This window comes from Gopherus flavomarginatus, chromosome 12, assembly GCF_025201925.1.
Source record: "Gopherus flavomarginatus isolate rGopFla2 chromosome 12, rGopFla2.mat.asm, whole genome shotgun sequence".
NCBI classification, from domain to species: Eukaryota; Metazoa; Chordata; order Testudines; family Testudinidae; genus Gopherus; species Gopherus flavomarginatus.
Window position 1 is genome coordinate 8,610,465 of NC_066628.1, and position 25,682 is coordinate 8,636,146.

The 25,682-nt window shown below is 47.2% G+C and overlaps 2 protein-coding genes across 10 annotated transcripts in view; one reads left to right on the forward strand and one right to left on the reverse strand.

Moving 5' to 3' along the window:
- Positions 1-1,906: 1,906 nt before the first annotated feature.
- Positions 1,907-10,158, forward strand: LOC127033280 (zinc finger protein 436-like). 2 transcript variants are annotated; one of them, XM_050921206.1, is made up of 6 exons: positions 1,907-2,157; positions 2,846-2,978; positions 6,043-6,130; positions 6,696-6,822; positions 7,390-7,503; positions 7,818-10,158. In XM_050921206.1, exons 1-6 carry the CDS (start codon positions 1,911-1,913, stop codon positions 9,095-9,097), a joined length of 1,989 nt encoding a protein of 662 aa, XP_050777163.1. In that variant the 5' UTR covers positions 1,907-1,910; the 3' UTR covers positions 9,098-10,158. The 2 variants fall into 2 exon arrangements, with proteins under 2 accessions (XP_050777163.1, XP_050777164.1); XM_050921207.1 differs by having other exon boundaries at positions 7,821-10,158.
- A 5,427-nt stretch (positions 10,159-15,585) lies between these two features.
- The window catches only part of LOC127033315 (butyrophilin subfamily 1 member A1-like), a 46,703-nt gene continuing 36,606 nt past the window's right edge, over positions 15,586-25,682 (reverse strand). For 6 of the 8 annotated variants that reach the window (XM_050921311.1, XM_050921309.1, XM_050921312.1 and 3 more), the window contains exons 6-8: positions 22,195-22,320; positions 19,280-19,306; positions 15,586-16,271 (exon numbers count right to left, since the gene is read on the reverse strand). In XM_050921311.1, coding sequence (XP_050777268.1) covers positions 15,748-16,271; positions 19,280-19,306; positions 22,195-22,320 — 677 coding nt within the window. In that variant the 3' untranslated portion in view covers positions 15,586-15,747. Of the gene's footprint in view, positions 16,272-19,279; positions 19,307-20,035; positions 20,142-20,770; positions 20,792-22,194; positions 22,321-25,682 lie in introns of all 8 variants that reach the window. The other 2 variants (XM_050921313.1, XM_050921307.1) reach the window with 2 other exon arrangements.

A 25,682-nucleotide genomic window follows, 5' to 3' on the forward strand; every position in this document is an offset into this window, starting at 1 on the left:
GAGGGGCCCGTTTCGGAGCAGCTGCTTATCTGGTCTGTGAGGAAAAAACACAAAGAGGGCTATTTGCATTTAGTGAATGAGAGAGGAGTGGGGGAAGGGGTCAGAACTTGCAAGGCAGGGAGCTGACACAGTGTCAGCTCCAAAAATCCAGGGTATGGCTAAACTTGGAGATGTGCAGCGCTGGGAGTTACAGCTGTGTTTGTACAGCTGTGTAGGGAAAGCGCTGCAGTGTGGCCACATTTTCAGTGCTGTTGGGAGTGGTGCATTATGGGCAGCTATCCCAGTGTTCAAGTGGCTGTAACGTGCTTTTCAAAAGAGTGGGGTGGGGTGGTGTGTGACAGGGAGCCTGGGGGAGACAGAGAGAGTGCATTTTTGGAGCTGACACTGTTCTCAGCTCCCTGCCTTGCAAGTTCTAAGGACTGGAAGATACACAGTGCCTACCTTCCATCATTTTGACCTTTCCCCCTCCTGTCTCTTATTCACTAAATGCAAATTATGCACTCCTAAATAGTCTTTAGACCATATAAGCAGCCGCTCAACATGGACTCCCCTCTCTCCTCAAGCAAACAGCTGTGAACATTCCAAAGCAATTCCCCTGCCTCCGCTCGCTCGCTCACTGGAGCAAAGAGCAGCTGTGTTTGTTTTTTAGCTAAGTAGCTAGGGGGAGATCAGAGTTCAGCCATTCCGGTTTGTTGTGGACAGGAATTCTGGGATACCTCCTAATACCCTGGAGGCCAATAACAGTGCTGTTGGTGGCTACACTTGATAACCAGCGCTGGAATCGCTACACCCCAAGCAAACCAGGTGTACCGCCAGTGCTGCAACCAGGGAGTTGCAGCGCTGGCCATGCTTTGCAAGTGTGGACACAGAGTGAGTTGCAGCGCTGTAACCCCATCACCAGCGCTGCAACTCTCCAGTGTAGCCATGCCCCCACACTCTCTGTCTCCCCCACCCTCCTCTTTTGAAGAGCACGTTGCAGCCACTTGAATGCTGGGATAGCTGCCCATAATGCACCACTCCCAACACCGCTGCAAATGTGGCCACACTGCAGCGCTGGTAGCTGTCAGTGTGGCCACACTGCAGCGCTTTCCCTACGCAGCTGTATGAAGACAGCAGTAACTCCCAGCGCTGTACAGCTGCAAGTGTAGCCAAACCCTTGATCTGGTTTTGGCCTATCAAAATGAGGCCCTGCACTTACCTCAGCGGCACTGGTCTGTTTCGATGGCTGCATCTGATCAATTCCAACATTTCAGGGGATTTTCTAGGAGGCCATCAGGGGAAGGTGGGTGATTTTGGTGAAAATTGGAAAATAAGAAGGGGAAAAGAGCACAATCCTGAGTGGTCAGAGCACCAGTCCCTGACCCAGAACAACAGGAGCTTCTCTGCTGACATCCAGGTGCCTGAGGGGGAGCTGCAGTCAGTACCCACATGGGGGAGCCAGCTGGGATGTGAACAGAGGGGATCCCTGGGAGGGGGGGCAGACATGAAGGGGATAAATAGAGCCCAGGACAGGTTCATCTGGACCTACAAATAACTGGAAGAGCCCAGTGGCAAAACTCAGACAGCTCCATGACCTGAGCGAGGGGCGCAGAGCTGGGAGCTCAGGCCCAGGGCTGGTAACTAGCGAGTGTGGTGTGGAGACAAGAGCCCAGCTCGGCCCAACTGCTCCCAGAGCGTCCCTGACTCCCCATCACCCCTGGATTCTCTGGAACAACCGGAGTCTCCCTAGAAACCCCCCTTCTCCCCCATCCCCGGGATCTGCACGTTTCCTTTCTGCCCCCACATTGATCCTGAGGCTTCTAGGCAGGGCACCTACATAGCGCTGGGAGAAGCAAGGGGCAGGGTCTGGTGCAGGCGGTTGCATAGCGCTGGGTTGATCGCTAGGACCCAGGAGCCGCTGGGTGGGGACAATGGCCGGGCTCCCTGCGTCCCGGCAGCAGGAAGTGACTCGCAGCCGCTGCGGTGACTCTGGCTCCCAGGCTCCAGGCGAGATCCCCGAGCCCCGGCGGCTGGTGCTGGGAGCCCGGAGCCCTGGCTGCAGCCGGGAGAGGGGAATCTCCAGCAGGGCCCTTCCCGCTGCTCCCCAGGAGCCTCTCCCAGGGCAGAGCCCCCAGCCCGGCCCGGCCCCTGCCCCGGGGGGCCCCGCTCGGAGGGAAGGTGAGAGAGACCCGCCCCCACCCCGGCACCCCCGGGCTGCAGGGGGAGGTTTGGCTCCAGGCTGCTCCCAGCGGAGCTGGTTGCAATTCCCGCCCGGGGCCCGGGAAAGCTGCCGCCAGCCTGGGCCGTGCTGGGGGTGGGACAGACACACGGGAGGTGCCGCCATCCCTCCCCGCCCCCCGTGCTCTGTTGCTGCTGATGTAGGTGCTCGTGTGACGGTGCCGCTCGCTGACCTGGGAGGCCGAGGGGCTCTGCTGGCCCGAGGGGTCAGAGCGGGCAGGAGGGTCCCAGCGCTGGAGGCAGGGGAGGGAGATGGGGAAAATCAGAGACAGGGGTAGGAACCAGGGGTAAGAATGTGGCTACGGCCCGGCCAGACAGTGTCAGTGGGGAAACCCCAAGGTATAGAGGGGTTAAAAGCGACAGCAGTGGGGGTGAGCAATCTGCAGTGGTTGCAAAAAAGGATGGTCAGGGGGCTCCTCCCCCGCCGCCCCGGGGGATGCTACACTCAGCACCCGCTCCCAGCGCTGGGTTCTCGCACAGTTGCACCCCAAGGCCCAGAGGCTTGGAGCTGCTAAAGGAGCCCCGATTCTGTGCAATATTTTACATACCCCCCTCCCCTCCCATAGCTTTAGTGTTTAAAGTAATCCCTGATCAGTTGCTATCTCTGCATAATGCCTCATTGGCGCAGGAAGGCTCTTGGTCTGCCTAGGGATCCATGAATGGGAACCGTTCTGGTGGCCTCTAAGTGGACTGGGATGTAGGAGACCCAGGTTTAAGCAGAGGAGGAAAGCAGGTTTGACCAGGGGTCTCCCACATCCCAGGTAAATGCTGAAAGATTGAAGGCAGGACAGCAACAGGGAGGGAGGGGGAGGGGAAAGGAGTGAAGAGGGGCAGGGGGTGTAAGTAAGGTGGGATTTACGGGGGAACAGAGGTGTGTGAGGCCAGGGGCAGGAGGGGGATGCAGGGAGCAGGAGGGGTTGGTGGCAGGGGCTAGTGGTTGCACTGAAGGGAGGATGGGGTGATGCAGGGGAATGGGGGGATTATGGGGAACAGGGCTGGAATAGAGGGAAGATGTGAGTGGGGGGCACTGCGATGGAAAGCGGGGGATGTGTGGACGGGAGGCTGTGAGAAGACTAGCTGGGGAAGGGAGAACCGAGGGGAGGGACAAGGCAGCTCCCCTGCCCATTGGGGTAAGGGAGGCTGAGGGGGCTGCCCTGCCCAGCAGCCAGCAGGGATTTGTTCCCCTACGAATGGCCAAACCAGCAGTGCGGGGTGGGCAGAGTGACTGCCTGTCCTGGAGACTTCCTCTGAAGGGCTGAGAATTTACAAGGCAAATATCCACTCAGAACCCCTCCCCCACAACACACCCTGCTCCCAATTTCAATATTTGTGTTTAAAGACAATCTCCTTATTTGGGGGATCTGATTCCTGGGCTGACAGCACTGAACGGGCTGGTCTGATTTCTGCGCAGGATTCGGTGTCCAACCAGAGTCACTGTGAGCTGCAAGGAGTGGAATTGTGTTTGGTTCGGGTTCAGTGGCAGTCGGTGTGTTTGGTTCCAGTCCCGGTCAATCCCCAGAAGTGGGGAGGGGGGTTGGGAGTGAGCCCTGTGGCTTGCTTCAGTGGGGAACTGAATTTAAGGCATGGGGCCTGCCTCAGGTGGGGCAATTGGAGGGAGGAGCTGCCCTAAGGGGTGAGGGTGGGTGAGAGGAGCCCTGTCTAAAGGGAAGAAGAATTGAGCAGCCTTTTTCCTTGGCCTTGAAGAGTTAATGTTAACTTCTGGGACAGGGAGCCCCCACTTCTCTCCCCTCCCTCCCTGCTCCTGTGGGCTGCCCCCTTCTCTTCTCCTACTGGGACAGGCCGTTCTGGTAGCGATCACATGCCTGGGTGTTGTTTTGGTGTCTTGTTTTATAATGAGTGAGATCAGAGTAGGTTTTGTTTTATTTTGTCAAATATTGAGCTGAAAAATTGCTGACACTTTATTTTACCTGATAGCCGTTTTTCCCTGAGTTCGATTCAGATTCAGGCTCACTGAGGAAGAGGAAAAATGATGGTTTAAGTCTGGTTCCAGTTCAGTTAAGCATATTGGTTCAAGCTGGTTCTCTGGTTCTGTTCTGGTGGGAGTCCAGGTGGGCAAATGAAATCCACAGCTGCTGAATTGTCCTCATAAGGGGTTGGGGGGCTGGTTATTGCTAAGGCAGAGGAGGCTGGTGTTTCTCTCTGTGTGCACGGATTCGGTGACTTCTGCAGCAGCCGGTGCGGCTGGCTCCGGGAATGCCCAAGCAGCTCAGGTCCCTGGGCCAGTCGCACCAGCCACTGCTGGGGCAGTACCGGGCCAGCACCCTCCTGCGCCCAACAACAGCAGGAGGAGTTTGCATGTGGGAGGGGACTCAGGGCTTGAGGTTGGAGTGTGGGAGGGGGTGAGGGCTCTGGGTATCTTTGGGGGGCTCCCTGAAAGTGGCAACAGGTCCCTTTGTCGGCTCCTAGCTCCACGCGCTGCCTCCACATGCAGGCACCACCTCCACACCTCTCATAGACCATGGTTCCTGGCCAGTGGGACCTACGGGGCTGGCAGTTCACAGAGCTAGGAGCTTAGAGAGGGACATGTCCTGTAGCATGGGAACACTTTGAATATTGGGGGTGCTGAAAGCCAACCCCCTTACTCGTCTGTCCCCCCCACCCAGCCGGCAGCCAGAGTGTGGGGGGGCAACGATGTGGGGAGTAGGGGGCTGGGATCCGGGGTTGGAACCTGGAGGGCATGAAGGCTGGGAGCCGGGGGGCACAGTGGGCCAGCTCCCAGGCGTAGGGGACAGGGTGGGACCTGGGTGTGGGAGACTGGCTAAAACCTGCACCCCAGTCATTAGCTGCTGCTACCCCTACATTAGCTGCTGGCTATTGCTCAGGGGGAGGAGTCGTCTGGTGTGTGTCTCTCTCTGCTCCTGATGTTTGAGTCCTTGAATTGAGCTGCCTGGGTCAGGTGCTGCAGCCTCCTCTACCTGAGAGCCCAGCGTGTGAAATAGCTGCTCCCCAGCTGGGGCTGTGCTGAGGACAGATCTTCATTAAAGTCCCTGCTGTGCCCAGCCCAGGTGACCACTTTCTCTGATGGGTGGAACCAGCCCCTGGGGCAGCCCCGGGCTCTGCCCACACCAGCCCCTGAGCCGCAGCCTGCAGGTGATGGGGAGACCTGGGGGAAAGGGCTGGGGCCGGGCAGGACAGTGACTCTGCACAAAGGGCCCCGTTCAGGGACCTGCTGGTGAGTTTGTCCCAGAGGGGGAGGGGCTCCCTGTGTGTCTGCGGGTCCCAGAGCTGCTGCCCTCAGTGACACAGCCAGGCAAATGTCCATGGGAACGAACGGGACAGTCCCCAGTTCTCCCAGGTAGAGGGGGAGGGAAGGAGATAGGAAGGGGAGGGGTGAGACCGAAAGGGGCAGCAGGAGCAAGAAGTGGGGAGGGAGGTTCCCAGCTCCCAGCCCTGCCCGGATCCATTCCCTGCATCACCCCTGGGCAGACTGACTCTCCTGGGAACAAGGGGAGGAGCTGACAGGAAAAACCAGTTCTTGCTATGGACAGTCCCCACACTGCTGGGGAGAATCTCTGCCTTCGGGGCCAATGTTGGGGGAATTCCCCAAAGTGGCTCCTTTGATTCTGCTCTTTTCTAGCATTCGATTTAGTGACTCTGTCCCTGGGAGGGTTTAAAAGTGGCTCAGGGGGTTCAGTGCTGGTGGGAGGGGCCGGGTCTGTGTTGTGATAAAGTGACTGAGGATTTTCCCAGTATGGCAGAGTCCAGAGCATCTGTCTGCAGGGAGAGAGCCTGGGGGGAATTGGGGTGTGAAATGGATTCAAGCCCCTTCTGAAACCTCCCCCATTGCTCCTCTCGCCCTGACAGGCTGAGAAATCACATCCACGAGTCGCTCCAGGTCATCCAGTCTTCCAGGGGACAGGGAAGGGAAATGGCTGTGATGGAGCCAGCTCAGGTAGGGGATTTTCAGGGAGCTGCAGGGGGGTTTGCTGTAGAGGGGGAGGGGCAGGAAACACAGGGTGAGAGAGGGAGGGGACAGGGTATGAAAAACCTGCTGGGACACGTGGGTGGGGGGTGGGGGGGACATTCCGCCATTTCTGATACAGGAAAAACCCCTGCTTCCCCTCCCCCCCCCCCCACCCGGCAGGGCTGGGAAAACTGACCAGACTCCCAGTGCTGGAGCCTGACCCCATTGGCCAGAGGCTGCTGTGAAATACGCAGGGAAGCTGTCGGGATTTCTGTCCCTGTCCCCGGCTCACAGCTCTGCTTCCCGGATCAGCCTGTGGCTGGCAGGCATGTGGGAAATGAGAAGACCCTGCCCTGCTCCGTGTGTTGGGGGGCAAGGAGCTCTCACCTTCTCCCACCCCCTGAAACCTCCTGGCTGCTCTGAGCAGGGTGGGGGTGGGATTCTGCTACTCTGGTTCTCCCAGAGCTTCCATTTTATTGATCTTTCTCCCCCATGACTAGGGGGATTGTGGCTGGGGCAGCAGGTGCTGAGTGGGGGACTCTTGTTGTCATAGGTGCTAGTGACCTTCGAGGAGGTGGCTGTGTATTTCACCCAGGGGCAGGGGGCTCTGCTGGACCCCGCTCAGAGAGCCCTCTACAGGGACGTCATGCAGGAGAACTATGAGACAGTGACCTCGCTGGGTAAGGGATTCCTGTCCCCTTGGTTATTGGAAACTTGGTTCTGAATTTCTGAATCTGTTTTTTCCATGGTCACGTAGTCCCTAGCTCCAGTGTGGGAGAGAGGCTTTCATCTCCATACCACCTCTTGTGGGATCAGGGAATCATAAACCTAATGCACATGCCGATTCATCCCTATCCCTCCAACTTTCAAGGGGGCAGAAGCACTGTATTGTCCTGTCTGATTTAACACTCTCTCTCACAGAATCCCAGTTCCCCTCCCTTCCTGGGACTAGCCCCAGCCATGGGGAGGGCTCTGGAGATTTCGCAATATGCAGGGGTTTAACTCCTGAGCTGAGTCTGCCTCAGCAAGTCCCCCAGATCCTGGAAAGCCCTAGAGATGGCTTCAGAACCATCACCCGCCCCCCGATATTTGCCTTTCCCGTCAGGGACCATGCTCCACCTTCCTTCAGATCCCATGTCCCCCCGGCACAGCATGGGGTCCGGTTAAACTTAGGAATGTTCTTTGTGACAAATATTCCTCCAATATCTGATGCACCCTGAGCTTGCCCGATTTCACCCCCTGCATAGGATTCCCCATTCCCAAACCTGACCTGATCTCCCAGCTGGAACGAGGGGAAGAGCCATGGGTCGTGGATCTGCAGGCCGCTGAGGAAAGGGAGAACCAGAGACGCACCTGCACAGGTGAGGAGTCGGTGAGACTGACATGAAAACCATCTGAAAGAAAAAACTCAGACTCCCAAAAATGTGCTGTGAGGTCTTCCTCATCTCCCCCAGGGCAGGCTGTAGTCAGATATCACTCACCATCTCCCATCCACCATGTTCACTGTCAGGAGTTTCCTTCCTGATTTTACTTCCCAGTGAGTGTTTGGATGGGGATGTGGAGAGAGAATCCAATTTCTCCATCTCCCCCCTTTATTGTGTTGAGTTTTCCCTTTTTGCTATTCCCCTTTCTCCCCAGCACAGGCAGTGACTCCTGTCTGGATTCTGTCTCTCAGCAGGTGGTGAGACAGTGAGTGTGAATGAGGAGAACAATCAACAGCGGGCAGTTCCCGGGGAAGTGGAACCATGGGGGACCTTTGTGGGAAGAGCTGAAGGGAATTTTTCCCAGTGCTTGGAACAGGGAGAAACCTGGGGAAATCGGGGCAAGTCAGAAAAACAGCTGGGAAAAGTGGCAAAAGTGAATGAATCCATTGACTGTGGGGCAGGATGCAAGGATCCCAAGGAAACCTCAGCCCAGCAGACAAGTCACAAGGAAGAAAAACCTTATAAATGCCCCAATATTGAGAATAGATCTCATATAAGTACAAACCTTATTTCTCATTGGAGAAACCACACTGGCGAGAGACTCTATAATTGTCTTGATTGTGGGAAATGTTTCAATCAGAAGTCAACGCTTGTTAGGCATCAGGCAGTCCATACAGGAGAGAAACTCCATAAATGCTTGGAGTGTGGGAAAAGCTTCAACAGATGCTCATACCTTGCAATACATCAGAGAATCCACACTGGATTCAGACCCTATAAATGCCTTGAGTGTGGGAAGTGTTTCAACTGGAAGTCAAGCCTTATTACACATCAGAGAACCCATACAGGAGAGAAGCCCCATAAATGCTCGGACTGTGGGAAAAGTTTCATGCACAGATCTGACCTTATTAGACATCAGAAAACCCACACGAGAGAGAAACCCCATAAGTGCTCGGACTGCGGGAAAAAGTTCACACAGAGATCAACCCTTGTTGCACATCAGAGAATCCACACAGGAGAGAAACCCTTTAAATGTTTGGACTGTGGGAAATGCTTCAGCCAGAGTTCATATCTTACTTCACATCAGCAAATCCACACCGGGGAGAGAACCTATAAATGCCTCGACTGTGGGAAATGTTTCAATTGGCAGTCATCATTTATTACACATCAGAAGATTCATACAGGAGAGAAACCACATAAATGTTTGGACTGTGGGAAAAGCTTCAGTAGCACCTCAGACCTCGCTAAGCATCACAGAACCCACACGGGAGAGAGACCCTACAAATGCTTGAACTGTGGGAAAAGTTTCAATAACAACTCAAACCTTCGTAAACATGGGAAAATCCACACTGGTGAGAGACCTTATAAATGCTTTGATTGCGGGAAATGTTTCATTTGGAAGTCAAACCTTACCAGACACCAGGGAACTCACACAAGAGACAGATCCCATACCTGCTTGGAATGCGGGGAAAGTTTCATCCAGAGGTTGGACCTTATGCAACATCAGACAATGCACAAGAGACAGGAAACATAAATGCTTGGATTGTGGAAAAAGTTACATTAAGAGAGCAAATCATATTATGTATCAGAGAACCCGCACAGGAGAATATCCCTAATCATGCTTGGACCATCTAGGGCCGCTCACCCATGTGGCTTCTCCAATGTTCAGTAAGAACATAAGAACAGCCGTACTGTGTCAGACCAAAAGTCCATCCAGCCCAGTGTCCTGTCTGCCGACAGTGGCCAGTGCCAGGTGCCCCAGAGGGAGTGAACCTAACAGGTTACGATCAAATGATCTCTCTCCTGCCATCCATCTCCACCCTCTGACAAACAGAGGCTAGGGACACCCTTCCTTACCCATCCTGGCTAATAGCCATTAATGACTTAACCACCATGAATTTATCCAGTTCTCTTTTAAACGCTGTTATAGTCCTAGCCTTCACAACCTCCCCAGGCAAGGAGTTCCACAAGTTAACTGTGTGCTGTGTGAAAAAGACCTTCCTTTTATTTGTTTTAAACCTGCTGCCTATTAATTTCATTTGGTGGCCCCTAGTTCTTATATTATGGGAATAAGTAAATAACTTTTCCTTACCTACTTTCTCCACATCAGTCATGATTTTATATACCTCTATCATAGCCCCCCTTAGTCTCCTCTTTTCCAAGGTGAAAAGTCCTAGCCTCTTTAATCTTTCCTCATATGGGACCCATTCCAAAGCCCTAATCATTTTAGTTGCCCTTCTCTGAACCTTTTCTAGTGCCAGTGTATCTTTTTTGATATGAGGAGACCACATCTGTACACAGTATTCAAGATGTGGGCTTACCATGGATTTATATAAGGGCAATAATATATTCTCCATCTTATTCTCTATCCCCTTTTTAATGATTCCTAACATCCTGTTTGCTTTTTTGACCGCCTCTGCACACTGCGTGGACGTCTTCAGAAAACTATCCACGATGACTCCAAGATCTTTTTCCTGATTTGTTGTAGCTAAATTAGCCCTCATCATATTGTATGTATAGTTGGGGTTATTTTTTCCAATGTGCATTACTTTACATTTATCCACATTAAATTTCATTTGCCATTTTGTTACCCAATCACTTAGTTTTGTGAGATCTTTTTGAAGTTCTTCACAGCCTGCTTTGGTCTTAACTGTCTTGAGCAGTTTAGTATCATCTGCAAACTTTGCCACCTCACTTTTTACCCGTTTCTCCAGATCATTTATGAATAAGTTGAATAGGATTGGTCCTAGGACTGACCCTTGGGGAACACCACTAATTACCCCACTCCATTCTGAGAATTTACCATTTATTCCTACCCTTTGTTCCCTGTCTTTTAACCAGTTCTCAATCCATGAAGGGGCAGCAGAATGGGGGAGGGAGCCAGGGGGCCACGGCCCTCCCACTTTTTTCCAGTCACAAGGATGTGTGATGAGGGGAAGGGGGCAGGGGTGGAGAGGAGTGAGTGGGGGCTTGAGGAAAGGGCAAGGGCAGTGCAGGGGAGGGGCACAGTTTGAGTGCTGGTGACCCCCCCACTTTTAGGATGTTTTCACTGCTCCTGGCCCCGGGACTTAGGTGGGAGACAGGTAACTGGATACATAGAGGGAGGCAAAAATGGAGGTGCCTAGAGACATTTTGTTGAAAAAACATAGGTGCTTCGGTTAGGCACCTATAGGGTAAGGCAGCAACTGAGCAGAGACTTTTGTGGCTTGCAGTAGTGCCCAAACTCGGCTTTAGGTGCCTAAATCTGGCACTGAGGTGCCTAAGTTTCTTTGTGGATCTGGCCCAGTATTCCCAATTATCTCCTGGGGCATTTGTATTCTGATGATGCTATGCTTTAGAATGTAATCATTATTTGTGCTATTTAATGTAGTTCACAAAAAAGCAGGAATACGAGACTTTTAAAAGTCAGTCATGCATTCAGGTATCTTGTGGCACCTGGCTATTTGAATCGGCTGGTACTGATCCAGTCAGCTCAGCCGTGGCTGTCTCTTAAGAGAAGATCTGCATCTCCCCACCTGACAGCATTTGAGATGACTACAGCTGTCCAGTTCCTCTATTACTTTACTTTCAAACTCATTAAATGCTGCAAGAGGAAAGCAGATGTAGCAGTACGGAACAAAAAAGGCCTCTTAAACCTGCAAGGAAAGGAAAAGCTATTATTGTCCACACACTGCTATTTTATAGCCAAAATTAACTGTACACATTGAAAAAATGAAATGAATGGATGGAGATATCCTATCTCCTAGAACTGGAAGGGACCGAGGTCTTTGAGTCTAGCCCCCTGCCTCCACTAGCAGGACCAAGTACTGATTTTTGCTGCAGATCCCTAGGTGGCCCCCTCAAGGATTGAATTCTCAATGCTGGGTTTAGCAGGCTAATGCTCAAACCACTGAGCTATCCCTCCCCTAAAGTGCTTCAACAAACCAGATAAAGAGTTTATAAAGTCTGTTCACATGCTGACGGTCACGAAACTTCCCAGAAGGGTCAGCCAGGTAAGTGAATTTTGCCTGAAAACCATTTAGCGAAATGATTCTTTCTTGGCTAGATGATTTAGCCATGAGAGTTGTTTTAGCGCTTTATGAAACACCGCGTTGTATATACAGTATTCAAAATACATTTCAGATCATTTTCCTAACACTGTAACACCAAGTTTTTGCAGCTCATTGAATTAGTTATTTATTTTGGTCTTGCTTTATTCATGAGCACTGGGCTACATCCTGCACTCAGTGATGAAGTCAAAGGGAGATTTGTAACAAAATAAATCCTTTTAGTTGGCATACAGGAAGAAACATACGGCTACAAACCCAACCACCATTCATAGTGTTTCCTGCCTGTTGTCACTGCAGTTTTCTACCTCTGACTGACCTTTTTGCTTCTGATACTTTCACAGGGGAGGGGAGGAAGGAGTCTAATTAAAATGAGACTCAATCAGAATTATCCTTGCTGATTTTAAAATGAGCACGTCATGAAATATGTGCCCCCACTTAAGCCCCTGTTATGGAGTGTTGCTGAATATGGATGGAATTAATTGTTGAATCCAGGTGGTCAGAATCCTCCATGAGATTAGCCAACGAGGCAGGCATGTCTCCGCTTCTAATCCGATATTGGTTTTGTGTATTGCAGATCATTTAGTGCACATAACACCTGCGTGATTTGTACTACACACGGCATTTTTATCCTATGATCAAGTCACTGTTGCCTTGTATCTTTGTGGCCATTGCTGTGGAAGGGTGGCTAATGGGTGTTTTTTTATGGGGCGTGGCTACACTTATAAAAATGCTACAGTGGCACCATCACACTGCTGTAGCACTTCAGTGTAAACACAACCTATGCTGTTGGGTGGGATTCTCCCATTGGCGTAGGTAATCCAACTCCCCGAGAGGCAATATCTACATCAATGGAAGCATTCTTCTGTCAACCTAGCACTGTCCACATGAGGACTTAGGGTGGGTTAACAACGTCTGTCAAGGCTGATTCCCCACTCTGGCACTTCGAGGATTCTAAAAGTTAATTCTAAAATTAATACTGGCCACTCCAGGCTTATATTAAACTCCCAAGGTTACAGCTTCTCTCTAACCTTGGATGGGTAGATGCTGCCACTACCCAAGTGCAAAAAAAAAAGCCCTTTGGACCCAGGAAGGCACACTTGGGAATTCCTCCCTGAGAGGCACCCTCAAGCCCTTTCACTCCTCCTCCGGGGAAGAGCTGAGAAAGAAAACCAAGGAAATCAGCTGTTGCCACCAGCTAATTAAACAACATGTACAAACCCCTTAGGACACCAAAAAACCCTATCCTGTTCTTAAAAAAGGTAAATTTTATTAAAAACAAGAAAGACAGAAAATACATCTGGAACTTAGGCTACTGCTAGATTTAAAAGAGCAAATATAATAATTAAGCATCACTAATGGTTTTCTTGAGATCCAGCTTAAAGGTTACAAGCAAAACAAAAGCACCTGGGGTTAGCACAGAGGAGTCCACAAGCCTTTCAGAAATAAAAGAGATTAACCCTCATCGCATCTTCCTAGACAATGCCTGATCTACTTACATATCTGAGGTTTCAAATGAGTAGTTCTAGGTGTGATTTGATGATTTTTCAAAATGGCGCAAGCTTCTCACAGCATTGCTGCTTCTTTCACGCCATGCATCTGAAGAAGTGAGGTTTTTTTTTTTACCCACGAAAGCGTATGCCCAAATAAATCTGTTGGTCTTTAAGGTGCCACCAGACTTCTTGTTATTGCTGCTTCTATGTCCCCTGTCCAGAGAGAACAACAACAGACAGACCAAAGGGGAGTCTTGTTTCAATTTTAAAAAGTTCTAGCCTTCCCATTGGCTCTTTTGGCCGGGTGCCCACTCACTTACCTATGCATAGCAGTGAGGCTTTTTAACCCTTTACAGGTAAAGCAAGTAGAGAACAGCTACTAACAGATTTTTATAGCTAACTGGCTGGCTGCCTGGGTGTCCATAAAAGGGAGCTACCTCCTCCCCCCCCTTCTTTCATCACAATGTCACTCAGGGAACAGCCTTCTGCTTCTGGACTGTCCCCCAGCTCTGGAGACAAACCTCAGCGCCAAGCCTGTTTTTAAAAGGCTTTTTCTTTCAATCCAGGGTGATGCCTGGTTATTCAATGGGGAAACTACCCTCCTGACAATGTTCTGGAGCTTGGAATGTGCTTTTCAATTTCCACTTGTCTTGGTGTCTTTCCATTAACTGGGATAGTTCACCACTGTTCTCGCCTCGGGCTGGACACTGGATCGTTACTTGAGGCCAGTTCCATGTACACAACTGGATTTGGAGGTACCCCTCCCCACTTGACTGCTTCCCATTCTGCCATAAGGTGTAGCTAAAGTTGCATCACAAATTGTGATCCCAGTTTTCTTAGATAACCTTTTCATATCTTAGCTCTACTACATGTGATCTTAGCTCCTCTACACAAATGTATAAACTCATAACCACAGTCTGTCTTCATAGCTGACAATGACCATCAGAGTCAGAACATTACGAGCTTTTGTAAAAGACCTTGCTGAATATAGTTTTACAGTACTGACACTGTATGCAATCACTTGGTTTAACTGATTTTGGGGGGCATTGAACCTTCTATTTGTCCCTCGGGGTGGCTGACCCTGATTGTCACAGTAGATGCCTGTGTCAACATTTCTATTTTTTTTTTTAAACCAGACGATATCCTCAGAGTTTCTTCACTTTCTGTGAGAATTTTGCTGCGGTTTATAACCCTATCCTTCCTCATCACTAGACTCAGTATATTTTTCTGTAGCCCAAGAACAGTACCATCCTTTCCATTTGATTTCCTTTACGAGCTGACGATCCAGGCAAGTAACGCGATCAACAAGTTGTGTAACTTTAAATATGTTGTTAGCCCCATTGAATTTAATAGGGCTACTCACAGGCTTAAAGTTAAGCATGTGCTTAAGTGCTTTGCTGGATCAAAGACTAAGAGAACAACAGAACAAGGACAAAGAATAGTAAAGTTTCCCTGAGAGCAGCAGAATTAATCCTCTGTAATTAGGTCTAGTTGAAAAATTTCCATCAAAATTGGTTTTTGACAGAAAATTAAGCTTTTGAATACATGAATTGTTCCACAGAGAGTAAGAAAAATTTCAACTTTTGGTTGAAAACTGAGAAATTTGTGGTTGAAAATTTTCAGTTTTTGCATATTTCAAGTTTTGGATGAAAAGTCAAAAATTTCTATGGAACATTCTACCAAAACATTTGTTCTTCATTTTGTTTTTTTGGCGGGGGGTAGGGGCGGAAAAGCAGAGAGGAACATTTTCCAGACAGCTCTCGCATAACTCTTTCAGGGGAAAGATGGTGTCTTTTCTGGGTTTGAACAGTGCACAACATAATGTGGTCCTATCACTGCTGGGGCTTTTGGGCATTGGTCTTTTATGAATTAGACAGAATGGACGACTGCGGGAACTTATCAAATCGTGAACCCAGAAAAGCACCATCATAGCACTTATATTGATACATAAATCACAAGAATCATAACATCAAACAGAAGGAAACTGATCACAACTCCTCGTAGGGAATGTCTACACTACAAAATTAAGTAGGCCTAACTCTGTCGGCATACAGCTGCCGCAGTAATTACGTGGCTTGTGCGTGTCTACACTTTGCTTCTTGTGTCAGCGGTGCGCGTCCTCACTGGGAGTGCTTGTATTGATTGTACCGTCACTGGGTGGCATTGTAAGCTGGCTTCTGAAAGCTAGTAAACTCAGTGTGTCTCCACTGACACTGCGTCGACCGAACTACATCGACTTTCACTCTACACCTCTCATGGAAGTGGAGTTATTAAATTGCTGTGGCAGGACAGTTATTGTAGTTCCCTAGTCAGGTCGACGTCAGCTACCTTGCATCAACCTAACTCTGTAGCATAGACTAGGCCTCAGGCTCTTGTCAGACTGTCAAGAGGGCAGCTGCAACCCTAATGGGGAAGCAGACCCTTCCTCACCCCACCCTACTCCCCCAAAATTGCAGCTGAAATAATAAATAAAGTAGACAGAAGAGCAGAAAATACATCCATTATTTCAAAAATGTCTTCATTTACAGGGAATTAGTACAAAGTTAAAAGAGGAGCTATGAGTGATCTTTGTAAACTGAATGAAAGATATCCTAAGTTGATGAGAACACCTTTGAATGAGTCCAAGTGGAATAATGTACCCTTTCTCACAGATACACTCTGAGGTGGGCTCCTGCACCCCCAACCCGGAAGAAAGGGAAGATTTTCTCGCCAGTAAAAGAGACCGAGCGGAAAGCGTAGAACGGTTTCACATTATCAGCATCGAAAAATTCCACCAGCCCCTCTTCGTAGTCCAGAGAAACCCGAATCTTCTCAGGTTTCCTACTTAGGGAAAGGAGTGTCATAGGGCTAGTGAGAGCCCAGAACTCACCCCACCACTGTCGCTCTACAGCCCAGATCCCCTCCTCAGGCTTAAGGATCACTACTCCTTCCTTCCTCCGCACAGACTCTCTGGCCACCCCCACAGCCCAGCCTCCTTTGCTCCCAACTTTCACCCCCCAGTAATGTCTCCCAGAGGTGAATCCCTCAGAGGCCAGCACACAGGGAGAATAACGAAATCCCTCATGATTGGCGAGCAGCTTCTTGTCTACGCCTTCCAGTCTGACTCTTTTCTGATCCTTCGACAAGATGAGGTAGGGATTTGCTGAGTCTGGATCCAGGGTCACCTTCTCTAGAGAGAGTAAGAGAATCTGAGTGTTAGAGACAGAGCTCAGCCCTGAGGGAGGCTTTGATCGTGTCAGTTACAGAAGCTGTCCCAGTTGGAGAGAGAATCAATTTCTCTCCTTGCTCTTGATTGTATATCTGAGTGAGGAAGGACGGCTGGATGATGAACAGATTTTAATTAATATTTTTAAATGATCACAAATGTTATCCAAACTTTTCATTTGCCAAAAAACAATTTTTGGATAAATAAAAAACGATTTTGGATAAATAAAAAACAAACAAACACACACACACACACACCAATTTTGACCATTTTTAAATAAAAAAAACCATGAAAAAAGATCCTCATAAAATCCTAAAAAAAGAAAAATATGTTAAATACTTCAAAAGGAAAGCATTTTAAAAATATTTTTTTGCAAAACTTCCCCCCCCCCTTTCCATTTTCCAACCAGGAGAGATCTGCCACTGTTCACGCTTCTGCTGTCTCTGAAGCTGAGCTCAGGGATCATTGCTGGATCCCCTCAGCTAAGAACAGGTGAAAGAACAGTATGATTATGCTGAAATGGGTGTGGTGTGTGTGTGTATACGGTCCTGAATTAAGAAGAAAAAAGAACCAAAGACCTCCTTAAAGCCAGTGGGTGTGCTGAGCTCACTCTGTTACCATCCATGGGAGGTGCAATCAAGCCTCTTTACATAGTAAAAACATCTGGAAACAAGGAAGGCTACAAGTGCAGGATAGAGCTAAGTTTCATGGTGTGAGGGGTTTCCTTTGTGGCAGAAGTAGGGATTAGAGGTTTGGGTTTGCAGTGTGTGTATTCCAGGGAGAAAGTCAGAGAAGCAGTTGTGAGAGTGACCCTGAGAGGGGGCAGAGAGACCAGAGCCCCCCCCATTCCACCAAGGGACACTCAGTGTTACCACACCAAACAAAATCACAGTGAGAACAATGGGAACCCCAAATCCTGAGTGAGGCTTCCTATATGAATGAGGAGAGAGGCCCCTAATGCTACATCGACATTGCACACCACTGGCAGTAGGGTGCAGGGTATGCGTATCCACACGCTGCAGGGAAAAGCATCAACACTGTGGTGTGTAGCTACACATTTCAGCGTAAGGCTCTGGCAGAGTGGAGGCAACGGGGAAAGGATCCGGCAGTGGGGAGGCAGCGGCACATCCTGGGGAAGGTTTTGCTTGGGCATGTAGAGAGCCATGTAGGGTATATACCCCGCAGGGCACATGGGTGTTTTCACTTCCCTAAGCTGAGCCTCATCATCTATAACTACAAACTATTTATACCCGTGCTAGGGGGGCATGTAGCCTATGCGCTCTATGCACAGCCACAAGAATATTGTGCAGGGTAGATGCACTTTAAGGAGAGGATTCACAAAAGCCGGCATGCTAGAGACAGGGAGCTGCCTAAACTAACTGGTGGGAGGGGTGCATGGTAAGCCCCGCCCCGCTCATGGAGATAATACCTAAGTCTGGACAGCACAGAGGTGCCTATCCCTGCTTGTGATCCATGAACCTGGGGGATGCAGGCAGCTGAATGCCTGTCCTGCCTGAGCTGGTAGATGTGCTCAGAGGCTGATTAGTTCTACAGAAAACAGTGGAGGTGAGGAAAAATGCACATACCCTTATACCCTTTAGTCCAGTGATTAGGGTGCTTACCTGGGCTGTAGGAGACCCCTAACTCTGCCTGCTCGAGAGAAGGGATTAAAACAGGGATCTCCCATCTCTCAGATAAGTGCTCTGGCCTCAGAGTGGGGGACATCAGGCCCCGCCCCCTTCTGTGGCCCCACCCTTCTCTTCCGCTTGTGGCCCCACCCCTCTCCACGGCCTTGCCCCCTGCTCCACCTCTTCCCCCCGAGGCCCTGCCCCCTGCTCCTCCTCTTGCTCCTGTAGCCCCGCCCCTTTATGTGGTCCCACTCCACTCTGTAGCCCCCACTCCCTGCTTCTCCTCTTCCCCCATGGCCTCACCCCTCCCTTCATGGTCCCCACCCTCTGCCCCTCCTCTTCCCCCAAAGTCCCACCCCCATGCCACCTGAGCTGGGCCGTGATCAGAACTCCCCGTGGAGCCTGAGTCACTGTGGGAAGCCCCAGACCCTCAACCTGCCCAGGGCGGGGGAGGGCCTAAGAGATGCCCCTGGCTCTTGTCCCCATCCCAGCCTCATTTTAAAATCCTGTTCTTCTCACAGATGGAGAGGGACTTGAATTGGAGGTTTTCCACATCCTGGATGAGTACCCTAACCACTGGCTGAAAGCTACAAGGGACCTTTTCCTTCAACTGTTCCACACAGAACTCGGTGGCCTCTGAGCCTGCCTACCACGTTGGGCCTCACAGACAAAATAGGCTGTTGTCTCTGGCTCGCATGGGGGATTGGGTGGGAGGGAGGCAGCGGTGTGCCTGCCGAGAGGCAGAAACTTAGGTCCTTGGTGCCTACATTTTTCAGTTAAAGTCCCTGAGCTGAGACACCTCCATTCAGGTGGCAGCCAGGCAGGGGTTTTGTGGATCCCCGTGATGCCTAAAACTCGGCATTAAGTGCCTTGGTCTGGGTTTGTGGACTGGGGCCAGAACTCCCTGGGCACGCAGCTTGCTGGTGTGGCAGACCAAGGGATTTCTGAGCCAGGAAACTGCCTGCACCAAAATGGCTGATAGAATTCAATGCTGATAGACGCAAAGTACTGCACATGGGAAAACATAATCCCAATGAAATTTGGGGGTCCAAATTCGCTGTTGCCACTCAAGGGACAGACCTTGGAGTCATTGTGGATAGTTCTCTGACATAGGGTTGCAAACCCTCCAGGATTTTCCAGGAGTCTCCAGGAACTAAAGTTTCATCTTTAATTAAAGATTATGTCATGTGATGAAATCTCCAGGAATACATCCAACCAAAATGGACTACTCTACTCTGAAAACTTCTGCTCTGTGTGCAGCAACAGTCAAAAAAGTGAACAGAATGTTAGGAACCCTTGGGGGGGATGGGATTTGGACTTTGATAAAATGTGAACATTCATTACCTGCTTCTGTAAGGCAGTCTCTCCACCCTGCAATCAATAAATAGAAATGAGAACTCCTCTGAACGAACATTAAATTAGCAAGCAGCAATATTATAGAGAATGAAATGTGGGGAGTGGAAAGGGGGAAACAGAAGTAAATCTGGTCACAAATGTGTTTGAAAACTTTTCCTGCAAAGAATATTTAATTGAAATGGTAATTTTTGGAGGAAAAATGATGATTCTTGGGGGGGGGGGGAGGGGGAACCTTTTTTTCTGTGGTGAAATGTTAAAAAAAAATGTAAATCAACATTTAGAAATGAGACAATTCGTGTTTCATTTCAAATTAAAATATCATTTTTCAAATAAATTTTCCTGTTTAAACAAAAAAAACCTTACTTTGTGCTAAATGTCAATTTGAAATGATAATTTTCATTTTTTAGAACTTTTTGGTTCCATTATTATTTTTTTAAATATTTTGACTTTTTGGGGGAAACTAATTTTCAAAGAGCAAAATGTCCAGCACATCTTCCAAACACCTCTAGTTATAAATTCTAGTAAAAAGTTACCATGAAATAAAGTCAGAAATACATATACAGCACATGAGCAGTTCTCTTTCAAAGGCTACACATTTAATAGAGAGTTTACAGAAATTTCCAATAACTAATATTTATTTCTATATTATCATCATACTTAACTTGGAGATACACTAAAGTTATCTTTAAAACAAACAAGCAAAACAAATAACCCTTTTTATTAAAGGTCTAATGCTTCACTCACTGATGTCCATGGCAAATCCTCAATTGTATCCTATGGACCCAATTCCAAATCTCACAAGACTGAAGGGAAAGACCCTGGCTTTGTATCCAACCCACCTGGAGAAGGTCTGATTTTCCAAAGATTTGAAATAACAACAGGAAATAAAGTTACTAATATTAATATTTTGATAACATACTTTAAGCATTTATTGTATCTTTGATTTCTAGAAATATAAACTTCCCCTCTTCAGTGCCTCATGTCCTTACTAGAAAGTAAAGGTTTAGACACGTGCAAAACGTTGACATGCGCTTACGTGCCAATTGCCTTCAATGAGACAAAAAACTCCATGCCTAAAGTTAAACATGTGCTTAAGAGCTGCCCTAAATAGGGAGACACTTAAATACTTGTATAAAACTTTCCTGAATCAGGGCCTTACATTTTTCCCTTCATTGTGTATGTTAAATCTCATGCCTTTATTATATTAGATCGTCAGTACCAAGATTAAGGCTGGTGGGTCATTTCTATTCAACTTTCCTGGTTTTAGTCACATATAAAACTCTTTTTAAAAAAAAATTTCCTTTCAATGTGAAATTCCACATATTTAATATTAACCCACCCCGCAACACCTTTTAAAAATTAAATTAAAAACCAAATGACATTAAAAAAACACCCCAAACAAGCAACCAACCCCCACCGCACCCCCAAACAAGGGTACTGTGTGCAAAAGATTGTGAAAGGAGAGGGAATAACACTTACTACGTTCTGCAGTCTTCTTCTCTAAAAAAATAAGCAGAAATAAATACACTATTATTATTACATTTCTTTCCCCCAGGGATACACAGTAAAAAGACTATGTCCTTTATGGTCAAAATTTACCGATGGCTCTACAAACCTCCCCCAGGGACTGCACTGGGGTACGCTGGCAGAGTGGCCAAACAAAGTGTCTATGAGTTCACTAAATGCAAGGTAAAGTGACTCTGCTCTGAATGCAAATAGGCATGGGGTCCCATAGGAATGGGGTCCCAGATCTCTTGGCTCCAGGCCCCACAAAACCGGTGCACAGTGAAAATGGTCATTGTTTGGGTTCCTGAGTTTTAATATGTCCAGCATGACACACCCTGTGCCTGATTTTCAGAAGAGCTCAGCATGTTCAGTAACCTTTGACTCCTGCTGGAACTTGGATTCCTCTGATCTTAAAACCAGGCTCCAGGAGTCTCAGGGTGTATCTTCATTGCAGAGTTAACTTGAATGATTGGCACTTGGGTCTGAGCATCTAGGGTAGCCTGGACCAGGTTTGTGGCCGTTCTGCGAACACATACTCAGAAATTTACTGTGTCTTCACTACTGTTGCATTCACCATTGTGCAGTACTAGGACTTCTGGGGACATATCCCAGGGTTCTTTGGTCTATGCTAAGCTGAGCCATTCTACGATTCTTTTCCAATGATTTTTGGAAGAACTTGTCTGTCCTTCTCGGCACCCGGGGGAATTATGGGAAGGAACTGGAGGACCATCAGAATTCTAGTAATTTAGCCTGAGCCCTCACTGGAATACCAGCCTGACTGAAAGCAGAGCCCCAGCTGTGTGAACTAGCCTGGGTGGAAAGGACCACTGAACTCAGGCCAGAGGATTGTGTGTGTGAATGAAAGATGGGGCTACGAGCAACAGCTGAGTGAAAGCCAGGGCTAGTTCTGAAGTCAGTCATACACTTCGATTCATTACACAAAAACGGAGGAAATTCAAATCAGTGATGACATGTGACAATTTGGGCCTTATCCGTGTTGCATATTTCCACTTTATATAACTGTATTTTGGTTCTGCATATTAGATCTCAGCTGCAAAGTCCCATACACTAAATTTTAAGTTTCTACTTTGTTTTGTTCTTAAGAAATGGTAAAAGAAAAAAATGGAGCTTGGATGAACATTCCCATATTTAGGATGCTGTAAATTGGGAACACTTTGTTCAAATCACTTCCAATTTTGCAGAACAAAAGTCACCCCCTGCTCTAGGGCTATAATTTTTTTGTGCTGCTATCACTGTTTTGGGATTTAGAGAGGGGAACAAAAACAGACTTTGCAATCATTTGAAAATAAAAGTAACAACCTTAACTATGGAGTCATCACAATCACTGCATATCATTAAAAAATTATTTATTAAGAGAACGCCTCTTTATGGTTTACTTCCTTTATTTAATGTATTACCTTTTGTTTTCAAGTGATAAATTAAGAAACCAATAACAAAAAACTGAATAACCATGATCGTGCACGGAATGGCGATCCAGAAAGATTTCTTCGGGAAAAAAAGTTCTGGGGAAAAAAAAAAAAAAAAAAGAACTGGCATTACTTTGGAAGCAAGGACCAAGGTCAAATGGTTTTTATTACAAATATATACATGTACAGCAGAATTTGGGTGAGACAAGGAATCAGAGATGGCCCTGTTTACACTATGAAATTGATCAGAAACTGACTTAAAATGGTTCTAATCAAGATCATTTTAACAGTAATATATGGTATCAGTGAGTAAGTGAGCTTGGCTTGATTCACTGCTGAGATATTGTTCAATGCTGTGATATCACATATAATAATTACAGTTGAAGTGAACAGTTTTTGACAAACAACCCATAAGATAAAAATTACCTACACAGAAAAGTTTGCTAAAGTGAAGAATCCAGACACATATCAATGGTTTGAGTCTATACTACCTTTATTTAAAAAAAAAATAGAGTTAAAAAAATTAGCTTTCTTACCTGCAAATTTCCAGTTTTCAAAAGATGTGGGTTTCTTGTAATTTAATCTTAACTATGAATTTCTTGGCTTCTATTTTTTCCCCAGAACTTTAGAGAGTTCTTCAATAGTAACATACTCAAATTACTACTACTAACAACATAAGAGAATTATAACAATGTAATAAACAGTGGGGAAATATGGGAAAAAACACACGATTGAGGAATATACAAAAATGTCAAAGAAAGAAATAGATGAGACACTGAGAGGAATGAAAAATTAGAAAGCATGAGGATTAAATGGGGTGTATGGATTGTGGATGAAATGACAAACCACTCTCTCTGACTGCCTACTGGAAAAAATTAACAAATGTTTGAAGAACAGATGTCCAAGATGGATGGTGACAGTGATTATGTGTTTACCAACTATATGGAAACTTCTATAATGGCACTTCTGGCAAAGAAAATTTGGATCGTGCTAATTTGCAGTGGAATGCTGCATCCCGAGCAAGAAAATTCCACAGCAAACATGAAAGGGATGCAAGACCACCTGACGCTGAACAGAAGGGTCACAAAGGATGCAAAACAGAAAAAAGAAAAAGCTAGAGAGGTATGATTAGTGTTGCCTAATCTTTTTAATTGTTAATAATACTTGTATTGGTTGCCAGTTGAATCTTATTAGTAGACTGAGGGCAAGAGGATTCTTGTCCCAGAATCAGGCTACACTGAACTCAAACTAAGGAGTTCAATATCTTGTAGGGAACCTCGTGGTGTAGGGTGAGGACTCACACACTGTGGGCAAAGCAAAGCTTTAGAGATTTTTATTAAGATCAATAAGAAAGCCAGAAAAATTCCAAGCCACATAAATAATCATCAATAACACGGCATTGGGGATATCTGCGGTATCATTCTTTGCATGCGCTCTTAGATTTGCTTATTCACACCCTTCCTTGAGGACCTGGTGGTAAGAAACTAAGGACCAGCCCCACCTCTGGCATGCTGAATGAGTCCAATGGTCCAGGTTCCTCAATGCCCAAGACTGATAATAACTACAGAGTTGAAGGGTACAATGATGGAAAGTTAACCCCCTCCACATGGTGGTTTGCCCTATTACAGGGCTGGAGCACCATCATGATTATTCATGTGAATGCTCAGCCTTCCATGCCCAAATCTAACTTCCTCACCCTCATAATATCGGGGTGCACTTATCCTGTAGGTCAGCATATTTATACATATTGCCATTTCTCTCATTATCAGACCCATCACTTCCTACTCAGGCGAGTTTCAGTGATCGCTTCCTTGTTCCTGCAGCTGCTATTTACTATTAGATTTCAACTCCTGCTATTGAGGAAGCTATTTCTAGTTCCCCAGAATCTATGGGTAACTGGCCATTTAGCTATAAAAAAAAAACAAAAAAACAAAGAAACAACTCAGGCCTACTATATTTGACTGTACTTATGCTAACTTGCTTAAGCTACTGACTTACAGGATCCAGGCCTGTAGGTTCCTTGTTTTACAGCAGAATATAATGAAGGCAAACCAGCCCTTATGGGCTACAGTAGTCTACAAAAAAGATATGACAGAATCCAACATTAGTGAATCACTGAGATGGTGAAAATGCGCAAGGTTCCTCCCACGATCATATTCTTTTGGCAGTAATGAATGGTTAACAGGGACCCTCGACTCTTTCTGGAAGGGAATCTCATTGATGAGGTCCAAATCTTTCAAGAGGATTACATAGCATCACAGCTGTTTGTGGCAGCAGTGCTACAACTCACAAGGACACCCCGGAAGACAAATTGCAGTTGTCATATCAGGAAAGAATCATTACCAGCTAACTATCTGCTACACAGGGATGATCTGAAAATGTATGGACAGTCACAAAGGGAGATACAGAGACTGATGAGATAGATGCGTAAAACAGTTTAGTGAAGACATAAAGCTAAGGTTTGGATCAGCTCAATGAGCATCGGCATCTGTAAAGAGGGGGAAAAATGGTTCAGTCTGATGGTGCTCAAGTCAACAAAGGCACAATCCAGGATCTCGCTCACCGTGGCCCCTATAAATATCTCAGGATCAGGGAACTGTCAGAGGTACAACATAAGGAAATCACAGAAGATGTGAGGAAACAATATTACACATACATAAAAACTAATCTAAAGACAACAAACAAGTTCGTCTGAGTCATCAATGTATGATACCGCAAGTATGGCCCATGGCTGGAGTGATCAACTGGAATCTATCAGAGAAGAACAAAATTGAAAAACAAGAAAAAACCTCCTCGTAATACACAGAGTAATGAATGTTAATCAAGATATGGAGAGGATTTACATCCAATGATGTGATGGAGGAAAAATCTGGGGGTGGGGTGGGGTGGAGGAAGTAACAGACAGACAATGAAGAATATAACAACATCAAAATATATGAAGAGTCAAGTAGAGTAAAAGCCCATCTGGTCACAACAACAGGTGATGGCTGAACGCGTATCCCAGTCCAAGAAAGCATAAGAGAAAGGAGAAAGCAAATCGCCAGAGAAAGACCCAAAATATTTGCACAGAAAGCAATGCCTGGAGAGAGATCAAACCCATTAGTGATAGAAGATTAAGAAATTAGTGGCTTGTAGATGGTTATCCTCAAAAGAAAGACAGCTGCATTCTGGTTGCCTAAGAGTAGTCGTTAAGGCCTAATGACATTTGAAACATAATAGACTAAACAGAACTGCTCCCCAAGATGCAGAATGTATTCTGAAAAGAAAGATGGTGGAGCATGTGTTGAGGGCCTGCAGGATCCTGGCTGGGAGAGAATATATGAATAGACACAATGAGGTTGCCAAGCATCTGCATTGGAGCCTCTGTGGAAAATATATATTCAAATAAACCATGCAGTGTTATCATCACCAAGTTGAAAATGTTCTAGAAAATGAAGAGGTATAAGATTTAATGGGAT